Source organism: Augochlora pura, chromosome 8 (assembly GCF_028453695.1).
Source record: "Augochlora pura isolate Apur16 chromosome 8, APUR_v2.2.1, whole genome shotgun sequence".
NCBI lineage: Eukaryota > Metazoa > Arthropoda > Insecta > Hymenoptera > Halictidae > Augochlora > Augochlora pura.
Window position 1 is genome coordinate 11,058,777 of NC_135779.1, and position 12,885 is coordinate 11,071,661.

The 12,885-nt window shown below is 46.1% G+C and overlaps 1 protein-coding gene across 3 annotated transcripts in view; it reads left to right on the forward strand.

Moving 5' to 3' along the window:
• Positions 1-12,885, forward strand: part of Cdk5alpha (Cdk5 activator-like protein) — a 33,328-nt gene that overhangs the window by 10,265 nt on the left and 10,178 nt on the right. For 2 of the 3 annotated variants that reach the window (XM_078188667.1, XM_078188668.1), the window contains exon 1: positions 12,736-12,852. Coding sequence is in view for 1 of the 3 variants with exons in the window: in XM_078188669.1 (XP_078044795.1) it covers positions 12,556-12,852 (297 nt within the window). In the remaining 2 variants the exon portion in view is untranslated. Of the gene's footprint in view, positions 1-12,555; positions 12,853-12,885 lie in introns of those variants that run through there. The other variant, XM_078188669.1, reaches the window with a different exon arrangement.

Sequence of the window (12,885 nt, forward strand, 5' to 3'; positions counted from 1 at the left end):
CGAAATAGGATCGTTCGTGAAAACGCTCGTTTTCCAGTGAATCCGAAAACCGTGTAACAGCGTGCGGATCCGTTTACGAGCCTCGTAAAACGAACGCCGAGCGTCACCGCTCGTTTGGATCGTGTTGCTCGTCGCCGTTGATAAATCGTCGCGCGATTTGTCACCTCGCGGGATCGATCCCCGTCGGCCACCAGACGGAAATCGATGACGGTGTGTCGAACAGGGAGGAGCTCCGCCGGAGCGGAATAAAAAATGGATCCGCGACGGGCAGAAGCTTTCAGCGCCGGGCAAATTGAGTTTCTGTCGATCGGTAAGGGTTGTTTTAGAAATTCCGTGTAATGGCTCTCTCTACGAGGGAGAAGGTGGAAGCGTCCGGAACGATCGAGGGATGACGTGGCGTATGAAACGCATCTCCGCAGCCGTGAGAGCCTTTAAAAGCCACCGGTGTTCCAGTATTTCGCGATGACGGGGGTGCGCGAGCAAAACCAACCCCGCCGTCGGCGTGCACCGCCTCGTGCGCACATCCGTCGGCGTATCCGTGTGCGTATCCGTCGGCGTATCCGGCCGCGTGTTTATTCGTCGCGACGAGTGCACGAGGTAAATATACACGGTGGCTTTCACTGTCGGAGGATCACTCCAGCGATCGTCGCCGGGCCACCCTGTTCTTCAACCCCAAATCCTACTAACCCTTACCCCGGACGTCAACCACTCGCTCATCTCATCTCCGATGAGAGTTCTCCTGCTGATTCAATTTCCCGCCGCGTTTCGCATAATTTCTCCCTACGTAAATTATTGCTACGTCGCCTCCCGGTTCTGGAAAACGGATTCATCGGGAACGAATTCGCAGGATCTTTATATTATTGAAAGAATATTTTTACCATTATTATTTATTAATTAAACGGTTAAAATGCTCTTTAGATCAGAGAATATGATATGTACAGTGGTATCATTCGGAAATACATCGCGTAAATTGCGTAAATAAAGATTTTTATGCTCTCTCATAAAATATTGAGAGAGCATAAAATGTGACACCTGTTCTTAATACTTTATCGATCGGTCGTTCGGCTGTAAAAATTTATATCTATGTAGAGTAATTAAATCTACTAACATTTTGATATTTTTATAACATTAGCGTTAAACGAAACTTATTTTGTTTATTTTATTCATTTCATTCATCACGAAAGACAGTTATATATAATAATGTGGGTGCTTACAGCAGAACAATCTAACATTTTTACCTCAATAATAGGTAACAAAATATTGGTTGCCATGTTCACGCTACCGGTCGGTGAAGTGTTAAGTTTCTATCTCATTCAATGTGCGATTAAAGCATAACAGTGTCGAAGTCAACAAATTGAATTAACACTAAAGCTAAACCGCCGATCAACACGAATGCCAGTTGCTTTTTAAGGTTCTACCAAAAACTCTGTCAAAGCAAACGAATAAATCAACGAAGTCGTGCCCGCATTCTAATAAAAATCGGAAAAACTCTAAATAGACGAAGTCTTCTGATTCTTATAAAGTATAAAGCAACGTTAGGTTTTTCTTAGCGATTAGTAGATTCACCGCGAAAAGATCACGAGCTTCGAGTCACGTCGCAGCAGCATCCCCTGTATTTAGAACGAGTAAGCTCGCAGAAGAAGCTGCGTGGCGGGGGAGAAAATATTTTTGTTGCGTCGTAACGAGCTCCGTCCCCCTCCGAACCTGTTCAAAGGTGCACCCCACGTCGCGGCCCGTTTCCATGAGCACGGCCGGGCCAAACGGCGGGTCAGAGCTGCAATTTTTTTTAAAGTAATCCCTTTCCGTGGAACGTCTTCCGAGCGCAAGGAGCTTTGGGGGTTCGGGAAGAGGTAGGCGGTCTCCCCTTCGCAATTAAAACCGAAGGGTGAACGTACCCTATCCCGAGGCCCCCGCATATTTCCACACTCGGGCAAGGGGCGGCTTTTGCGACGTTGCCGCTGCCGCTGCCAGCGTATCGTGCACCCGACCCCACGGCCTCGGCGCCCACCCCTCCGGATCTCGGTAGTACACCAGCCCTGACACAGCAGGATTGCTGCACACATTTTCCGCAGCATCACTCGCCGCGCGCCGTCCATGCTATGTGCAGCGCCTAATCGATTTCTATCGTTGTTTATAATTAACCCCGCGCGCTCCAATTTCCGACGGCCCGAAGAAAGGGAAAAAGAAGGAAAGAAAATGCGCGCGCGAATTAGTGCCGCATGGGGGCTGATCTGGGAAATTGTGTCGAGGCGACGCAACATCCGCGTAAATAGAAGTACTTGAAAAGTGTTCCGGGGACGCAATTTCGGGGACGAAGAAATCACCCTACAGGGAGAGAATATTGAAAATTATGAAAACTAACGGGGCGAATTTTCCGGAGATAATCAAGACTGAAATGAGAAAGGGAGGCTGTGACAAAATATGACAAAAGAAACAAGATTAATTACCGTTTTCTTGTTATTTATTTGTGTTCGAATAAATTAAAAAATGTGTATATTTCTTAATTATTATATTACTCCTTTAAAGGTTTCAATTATTATCAAAAATAAAAAATTGAATGTTGGGATGACGAGGTTGGGAGATGAAATGGTACCTCATGTCTTAAATAGTTTATTCCAACTCCACGCGACAATGAAATCAACGTTTATCAATGTAACTTATTGCAATTTGAACATAACATAATGTTACGCTTTATCACTATATTAAAAGTATAACGGTTAGAAAAATATGAAGCTGTGCGAGCTACGACTAGCTCGGTAGGCTGACCTGGAGCGACTGACCCATTCCTTCGTAGGCCCTTAGTTAAATAGGAATGGTGGTGCAATAAACATCAGGTCAAAACAGCACATTTCCTGATGCGCATGTATCGCGCATTTCGGTGCACAGTCCAACATTAAATTTATATAATATAAATATGATCGATTTACATATGCTATCAAGGTATGGCTATACTCATGGAAAATTGATTCATGATTTCTCTAACGATGTACTCGTTACACCTTGCGCCGTTGGAAGCCTCGATGTCCGATAAATCACGGCTGTGGCGAATTATTGAATGCCCCGGTTACGTAAAACATCGTTCGATCGATCCTCCACGGCGTGTTCGATTGGCTCTCCTGCCAAACTGACTACCCCACGGCGAAGACAGCCGGCCGTAACGTTTCCTCGAGAAACTCGGCGAGCCCCGTGCAACTTCCAGTCCGGAGTTTTCTCTCCGGAACCCGTTGGCCCCGCCTTTCGAAGTTGATGACGCCTCGCGGAGACAATCCCCGCATAATTGCCAGCAATTCGCGCGGCGACTTCGACGCAAGTGGGGCAATCAGATGCTCTGAATAATTTTCCTCCGCCTAATTTGGCGCGGCTCGCGTAACAGCCTCGGACAGCGAGGAATCCTTCCGCCGTGGACCGTCACGGCTGGTAGCGCTCCTGAAAAATTGACTGCCTTTTCCGGGGTATACGAAGTCTCCCAACTTCTTCGGCGAGTCGCGAGCAACTTTCCGGCAGATCACCGCGACGCGTCCCATTTTCCACGGAGACGCTCGCCGCAGCTGCAACACGTTGCATCGATCGAACGTCCGCGCCGGCGATGCACCGGAACTTCGGACAAATCTGTTTTGGCAATCGCCCCGAACACTTAAAAGTGCACGAAATCGCATACCACGATGACTTGTACGTCGTCCTCCAACGCCAGTAATGCCCGCACTAATACCATTACCGCGGAACACGTTTCTCCTGTTCATTCGGCACACGCGTCCGTCAGCGGATTCAATTTGCAATGGTCGACCATGAAATTATAACACACCTAAACCCGTTTGCAGGTTTCGTTTGAAAGATTCGCGCTTCCTCTATGTTGTACGTGTTGCGTACCATTTGCTGAATGAACACGTGCAAAAGATTTGGACACCCTATAACAACAAAGCTGCAGAGAGAAGCGGAAGTATATTTGTCGACACTGATTGCACTATATTGCGAGATATTGGAAGAAAGATTGCCGTTTGTTTGACAGGGAAACAGTGTGAATTGTCAACCAATTGCTATCTCCCATTGATTATTGTGATCGACTGTCCACTGTAAGAACCATTTTTTCAACCGAATGGTGACTCAGTATGATTATATTCTATTTTATTTCTATTTCATTGTCTATATTTCGATAGAACGAATTCTTTTTGCGTTACAAAGAATAGAAATAGAAAGTGATAACTGTCGAACAAGCAAGTGACAAGTGGAAATGTATAGAGTTCACTATGATAGAAAAGGACAGATTAAAGGAATGCAATTGTAAAAAGTTACAAAATCACTTTTAATTTGGTAAATGACTCTTACGGATGACATAAATAACTTCCTTTTTTATCAGACATTTATTTTATTTTTCCCTTATTTATCTTGCTCATTTCTTTCATTGTATTTACTTGGAAGCCTTTTTTAATTTTAAATACTCTACTTCGTAAAAGCAAAAATTCTAGATCTACCTAGTTGCATCGGAAATTATTTATGACTCGACCTAATTTAAAGAGCAGGGCAGAAAAAATCAGTAAGGACGCTAAAACGATTAGTCCTGACGTAGGATTTCTGTTTCTGTTTGCGTCGTATTCGCTCTTTTTATGCTATTTTTTAATGACGCGTTTAATTGATAATTGATTTAATTGACGTAACCTTGACGATTCTCGGAAAATTTGTCTGGATAGCGTGTCTATTGTCTGTAAAGGTTCCCGCTGGATTACCGCGAATCCTCGGCCGTCCATTTTCCACGGACTTTCACGGAACTCTGCTGCGCCATATTGCGCGTAACTGGGAACCACGTTCCGGGAAATCACGCTGTTTTCTCGCGCGATGGGTTTCCATGCGACGCCCAGGGCTATCGCGGAATCGATTGGACAGGACACGTGCTGAAATCTAATCGGCAGGGGGTGCGACGCACGCCTCGTTCTCGAACTCTCGGTCCGCGGTGTGTGGCGTCCACGAATTTCGCGTAGCCGACGGAGCACGCGGATCGATCGCCGTCCCATATAAATAACCGAAACAGCTCGCGCTTTCCTAAAAATAAACCGGGTATCGACAGATACGATGCCGCGCCGAGTACTAGACACGTGAAATTACGATTAATTTCCTTACCGCCTCCTCCCCTTTTTTTCCTGTCGATAAAATGGACGACGGGCTATAGACGTTTACGATGACACTCTCGAATCGACTAAACAGAAGCACGTTCATCTCTGCATAATGCAAACGTTGCGAGAAAGATTTCTGTGGATATATGGTAGTATAGAAATCGTTGAAAGTGAACATCCACATTGTCTGATAGAGACTCTATAAGTTTCTGTAAACGCTGATCTTGCCGAGCTCTAAAAGCGATTAAACTGTGTTGCTCTATAAATAGACTACGGTTTTTATACGTTCACAACGAAAATAATTAGGTCAAATTCAAAGCAGCAAAAACATTTATACGAGTTATAAATGCCATCGTATTGAGTACGAGTCACTGACACGATTAAAAACGGGCATAAGTGTGTCCACTGCGAGATAATTTTTATTTTTATTTTGCTGTGGCAATTTTCAAAGATCCACAGTCTATTTATAAAAATTACAAGACTGCATTTATTTTGACTTTGTTCCGTTTTTATTAAATCAATTTTACTTATTTATTGAGACGAACTGAAGTGTTCTATTGTACGATATATAAATAGAAAAGAAAATGACAATGAAACATACAAAACTAGAATAACGAACAAATTAAAGTTGATTAATCGTTTCTTAAAGAAAGAGTCTTTGTCGAAAATATTAAGATAAAGAATTTGGGATCGGTTATCTTGACCGGCACGGAATATTAGCATCAAATGTTCGAGACAACCTGTCAAAATTCGATCTTCGGAACAGGATTCAGTAACTCTGCTCTGACAGCTGTTAATATTCTAGTTCATTCGACGTAATCAGTGGTGGAATCCGCGTTGATATCGTCGGCTGCCGGTCATTTTGATTCTCGAGGCAGCTACTTGAATCGCCGAGTTAGGTAACAAACTTCGATCCGCGCTAACTCGGCTTGAACGCGCCTTGACAGTGCTTCGCCGCCGATTGCGCAATCTTCTCAGCCTCCTAAAACGTTGCCAAGTTCCAGCGATGCGCTGCGGTCACTTCGGGCCGATACGACGGCCGCCTGCGAAAGAAAACGGGGGCGATCATCGCTGACGTTGATCCACTTCCTGCACCTAATATCGACCCGATATCTCCGCCCCCTTTTCGTCTCTCTTTCTCCTTCATTACGGAGGAGCCTCGCTTCGAAAAACCGACCCGCTCGTCGACGAGCAACACGTGGACCGTTTAACGTAGACCGTTGATCCACTTTGTCTAGACTCTAGACGGCCGAACAGAAGAAGCTTGAACGTCATTGCGGCGAATCCCGTTAACGGGGAAACCGTACCTGGTGGAATTGTTTACCGCGGTCGGCACGTGACAAGATAGACCAAGATAGATATCTATCTTTCTCCTGCGTGACGCGAAGCCACGCGATGCCAGAATTTGCGGGACCGGATGATCGCACGCCCCGGGCACGTGATCGCCGGTACATCCTCTTTCCTGAGCAGCAGAAGTCGCCGGATTCTAGAAGCTAAATCATCGTTCCATCGGTTCATTCTCGTACGTGACACCGACTGAGAAAAGTCGACATTGACACGAGAATTAATTGAACGTACGAAAAATTGAATCTTCGTAATCGTATTAGTTGTTTAGACATTTCGAGGAAAGTTCTTCTAAAACATTCAGTGGGAGCAAGACTTTCGGGCTCGGTAATAAAGAATACATTTTCTAAGGTTCGCTCGGTCGCTGTTAATTAAATCGAGCCGGTCCGGAAACGGTGGAAGATCAAAGGAGGGGTTCGGACTAAATGAACGCGGTCCAGCGTCGATCTAAGAGCGTCCACTTCCTGTCCGGAAGAGTCGGGGGGCTTTGGCGGTCGTAGCCACCGGGAATTCAATTAGAATCGCTGGATCTTCCTTAAGCTGATGAAAAACGCGGTTGCAGAGTAGGGTACAGGCCGCTCACCCCGAGCGAATATCGACGTATATACATGACCCACACGACGGGCTTGTGTGCCGTGTGTGCATAGAGAGGGCTCTCCGGTGGCGTTTCCACCCTCGGGGCCTTCCAGGCTTCAGCAGTCGCTCGCTACACCCGACCAGATAGAACCGGACTCTGTGAACTGCGGCCAAGACACGTGGAAACTCCACGGGCGTGTATCGGCACATGCTTGAACGAGGACTTTATTTTAAAATAACGGCCGCGGCACCTTTGCGGCCAGTCTTCCCTGCGTTGCGCGACAATCACGCGCAATTAACATCGATTGCTATTATCTGTTCTGGAAAACATAAATAGACGACGGCTAATAATAAGGGAACGGTGTTTCGTAACCCAAGACAAAGAGAGAGAGAGGGCCGCTTTGCTCCTTCGTCTCGTATCTTTCTACTCGAAAGATCCCTTTCTCCCACAGGTTGCTTGCTACTTTGTGCCACCGACTTTCTATTTGAGGGTGCATCGATAACGCCTGCTTTATGCAGACGATCCGGTTGCACGTAAATAATCGCGCAGTACCATCTTCTTTCTCTTCTTTTACTTCCTTCGCAAACTCGTCTGTGTTTGTTTCCTCAAATAGCGAATTCTAAAGCTATTGCAGAACACCATGTACGGTATTAATGACACCGTGTAAAGAAAAATCAGAATCAACATATGATTCGAAGTTGAAAATCTTGCAATAATTTCTTCGATAATTCAGTTAGTAATATTCTTGTTCTCTAATAAAGTATTTCAAAATTAATATTTAGATACTATTAATAACATCGTATAAAGAAAGACCGGTATGAATACATCACTCGCAGTTGAAGGTTTTGTGATAAATTAAGTACACCTTGTGACCCAACAATCAACCCACAGTAACGTAATATAAATCATTTTTAATTGTTCGAAAGACTTTAAGCTTCCTTTTGATACGTGGAAAATCCAATTAATGAGGTACCGGTGGGCGAAGTGTTCTAGCGAAATGACAATAAACTGCATTGAATCTCACCTGAATCACCCCGCTGCAGTTGCAGTCGCAGGACAGCGACAGAATGGAGCTCCCGATCGAATTAATTACAACGTTTCGGTAACGTTCCTCGAAATTCGCTGAAAGGAACGTTTTAATTGGGTTCGGAGCTGTTAGCAAGTTACCGGCACGATTGAATTCTCATTCTTCCTTGGAAATCAGCGGAAAATCTGCAGGCTGCATTGTGCGCTCGTCGCATTTCGAAGTAATCGGTAGATTTAACCAAAATATTCCACAATTGCAGCTGCGCTCATTTACGATAAGTGACCCGGTTCGCCGTGAAACACGGTTTGATAAAAGAGCGCGCGTCGATCGAAATATTTCTTTAGCCTCTGTAGAAGCTTTTGCCGCGTATTAATAGCCCTACCGAGGGCGTATATAGCCTTTCGCCTTCAAAGGACTGATTGTTCCGCGACACCTCCGATGCCTAATTTTAACAGAACACGTAACACGAGGGTAATCGAAGACTCGTTGGGACGAGAATAAACGAGATTAGGACTCGCCTAAACTCTCTGTGTTTCCTGTCGATGCAGCTCCGCGCTTCTCTTCGATCGGTTCTTTATCGGTTCCAACGCCTCCAAGTGTCGACGTCCCTAGATGTATTCCTGGACGCGTTCCGACTGGATCGCGGCGCGTTCATGCGTGTGAACGCTTTACACCGTGTAATGCGCGTGAAAAAAAAAAAGAGAAGAAGAAGAAGAAGAGAGGCGGTCGGTTAACGAGAGGGAGGACGCGCGCGTGCACGCTGGTGCAACAATCAGGCAGGCGACTGGCAAAATTCCTGACAGGCTAGAAAACGTATCGGGAGCATCGATCCTCCCGGGTCATTGCGGGGCCTCACCGTTAATGCACCCACATGTGCAAGAAACCGCCACCGTAGCCCCTCTATAACACCCCCGTCCCCTTCATGCTCGAACCGTTCGCGGTCGGGAAAAGGCTCGCCTGTGATCAAACACCGTGCGTTTTAATTATCACAAAAGCATTCGTTGTAATTGGACGTCGTTTCGGCCAGCGAGGAGAAATCGCTTGACGGATCAAAGTCTCCGCTTTTCGAAGCGGAACCCGTTCCCGAGTCGAACCCAAGCCCACGGGTCGATTCTGCTTCTTTTTGGCCGCCTGTCCGTCCGTCCGTCCGTCCCGGTTCCGACGAATCCTTAATCCACGTGTCGATTAGTAGGAATATTTTTGCTCTGAGAGTCGCTTCATCATTCGCAAAGCATTGCATACGATTCTGTTCACATAATAATAATAATGTTTATTTGTTCAACGGGAACGAGTTCTTGTCTCACAATGCTACATAATTGTTGAAGAAACAGTAAATTAGAAAAAATAAAAAAGAAGGTAGAAGAGTAATTTAATTTGATCTCGTCTTTTTCTGCTCCTGCAAGCTCGCCGCCGGAGTCGAGATTGTTTGTCTCACGTTGCGTCTTCGTAGGCGTCCTTAACCACTTCGGTACGAGCGTCGACTATAGTCGACGGCCACAGATGAACACGCACAGCCGAGTGTCGACTATAGTCGACGGCCGTGATATGAACGCACACGGCCGAGCGTCGACTATAGTCGACTATAGTCGACTGCCAAGAACTTTTGCCTTATCTCTACAATTGCAGTGTTTACGTCCAGAAATACACATAAATAAGCTTTTCTCGTCAAAGATCTGTAAAAGAGCAAAACGGATTCACTGTCGATGCACGAAGTAGCATGCGAATGGTGAGTGCCGGCTGTGGGCACAATTTCGTGGCCGATGCGCGCCGTACCGAAGTGGTTAATTGAAAAGTCACTCGGCTAAAAGGTCGGAAGAAATACAGTAATGCAGGCTGAGTGCTCGGTTGTAGGCGCAAAGGGTTAAGTGCGTCATCCATTGGCGTCCACGTAGGTCGTTTCAAATGCAACAGCTCTGCAATATTAACGTCCCAGCACTCCCAGAAGCCGGCGCGAGTACATCTCCGCGCTGTATCCGAAAGAGACTTGAAAAGTTTAACCCTTTGGTAGTAGCGTCGAGCACCGCGACGACAGGAGATCGTTCTGATTTTCTAGGTTCATTCGAGATTACTAATAGAACGCCTCGGTTCGCCGTACCGAAGTCGCAGGTGTTCCAAGCGCGAATTGGTTGCTCGTAAACTCGATTCAGGGTCTGGAAGGACACGCGACCCGGGTGGAAACGGTGTGCGAGTAACCTGCCGGTAATCGAATAGGGGAGGGTGGAACGGCGGGCCGTGCACGTGCGAATCGTGGGTGCACGCGGGATTAAGTAGGTGAAGCGCAGCGGGAACGGATGAGGCCGCACGAGCACTGCGCCGAAGGTCCTTTGTGCTCGCGTTAAAGCTGGCCGACAGCCTGCACGTGTATCTGCGCGGAACATGCCGATGCACTTCCCTGCTGGGTTCTTCGGTTAGATCGTGTCCTAATTCGCTAATGACTCGGAGGACTCGGTTTCTGGAGCAAGGAGACCGGACGAGCGAGGAGGAGGTGGACAGGTGGTTCGAACGGGAATCGGCCGACACCCTTTCTTTTGTGCTGCCCGGGCCACGGTTTTCTTATAATGCCTGGTCACTAACTTGCCCTGATTTTAGCACCGAACCTACTGAGCCGGACAACAATCACCGCTTTCAGATTTTTTCTTTTAATGTTGCGGAAATTGCAAAGACTCTTTCCGTAGAAAGTAATTGGATCAATTTCTTCGTAGAAGCACACGTTGTAATAAAAATAGCTAGAGGTTTATATGAAGATAATCTTGACATTGTTATAAAGCTATATTTAGCTCGTTTTAGGGCTCCGTGGGTTCAGTGTTAAATTTGTGTAAAGTTCGCTGTCCTATACGTGATAGTAAAGCGAATCGAGAATCTGTAAAAATATAGTAAAACAAGAAAATGACTTAGGAAGCAGTGGATATAAAGTAAAATAAGAACATTAAGTTATTGTGGATTAAATATAATTTATAATATATAATATACAATATAATAATAAAACAATACGTAATATAAAGTAAACATATTTGTTTTTTTTTTCAATGCAGAAACGTGTTTAATAAATTATTTATAAATTCGATCGCGGCTCTGGTATATAACATAAAGCTGAGTCTATAAATAGAAGACACAAAACTACGTGCATAGCGAAGATGTTGGGGCATAAATGCTATAAAAATAACATAAGGACTCGGTATACTGAAAACGTTCCATAAAAATGAAAATCGACGCAACGAGAAAGCTAAGTTCCAAAAATAGTACAGGATCGCATCCGTATCGTCGGTCCAGGGTGGAACGAACGTCAGTATTTCTCTTCGATTCGCGTTCGGCGTATAAACCTGGAAGCCTCTCTGTCGATTACTCGTCGGCCGGACTTCTCGAGGACACGCGCTTTTGTCCGAGCTTGGCATGACGCGAGCACCCACGCGATACAGCACGGGTGTCGAGCGGAGATAGAAATTTCCCGGTTTTCGCGGTGTGTGAATTCGACCGCGGCAGTGAAAGGACGTCAGAGAAAGAGAGAGGAGAGGGAGAGAGAGAGAGAAAGGGAGAGAGAGAGAGAGAGAGAGAGAGAGAGAGAGAAAGGGATATCGCGGGGGTTTCCAATGAAAAGAAGACCCGTTGCAATCGATGCATCGACCACGGCCGACAATGCCGATTCCAATTTCGCAAGCGTGGCACGTAACGCGACACCACGCGTGAATCATCCCTCGTCGACGAGTATCGTCTCCTGTTGGCGCTGTTAGACAAGAAGAAGCACTTCGATTCACCTGAACGCGCCGGGCTCGGCTCGAGGAAACTGCACGCGACCCCTACGACATAATAGAAATGCATCGAATGCCTGTCCGCCAACTCCGCCTCGTGGAATTCAGTTTTATATTCGAAGGGGTAGTTCTTGTTCTGCCAAGGTTCGCGGTATAATAAGTAGAAGGTTTCTTGGTCCAGAGTATCGACAACATTCTCCAGATTCGGAATGACAGCTTGTGGAGTTTTATCAATTTCAGAGGAACACCGCTGTCAATAATTCGACCGTGAAGGCGTTGCAGTTATTAACGCTAGACCTACCATGCCAATCAAAATAACCGCTTCCGCGTGATTTATTTTAAAATTGATGCGGTTACAAGGACTCTTCTGTGGGAAGTTATCCGATAAATTTGATCGAAAGTGGTGAAACGTCTATATGAATTCAATCTTGTCATTCCTGCGCTATGACGGACGGTGTTCGCGTTTAGCGCAGGGAAGGAAGGTGATGCATTCTCTCGTTTTCGTAATCGGAATCGACAATGTTTGCTGTGGAAATAGATATCGTGGTCTGTTGATAATTACTTAACGCGTATCGATCCACTTATTTATGGATGGTTGAAATATTATACCTCGGTGAACTTTACAACGGGTCCATTCCGACACGTGTTGTAAAGGTGCCGCCCAACTTTTCTACGAAATTGAAACTTTAATCGTTAGCTGTTACTAAATGGTCTGATTTTTGGTAGTGTACTAATGGTTTGCGAATCTGTCGACAGGACGTCGGTTTCATGAATCCTGCCACCGTTGTGTTCGTCTATATGCTGGTGAGAGAGCTGGTCGACGGTGACGAGGCCTCCGAAAGAGAGCTTCAGGCGACCGTGTTGACGTGCCTGTATCTGAGCTACTGCTACATGGGCAACGAGATCAGCTACCCGATGAAGCCGTTCCTCGTCGAGGACCGCAAAGAGAAATTCTGGGACAGGTGCCTGCTGATCGTGAACCGACTTAGCGCCAAGATGCTGCGAATCAACAGCGAACCTGGATTCTTCACTGAAATCTTCACCGAGCTGAAGGTACGGTTTGCTTTCACACCTGTGGTAGTCGAG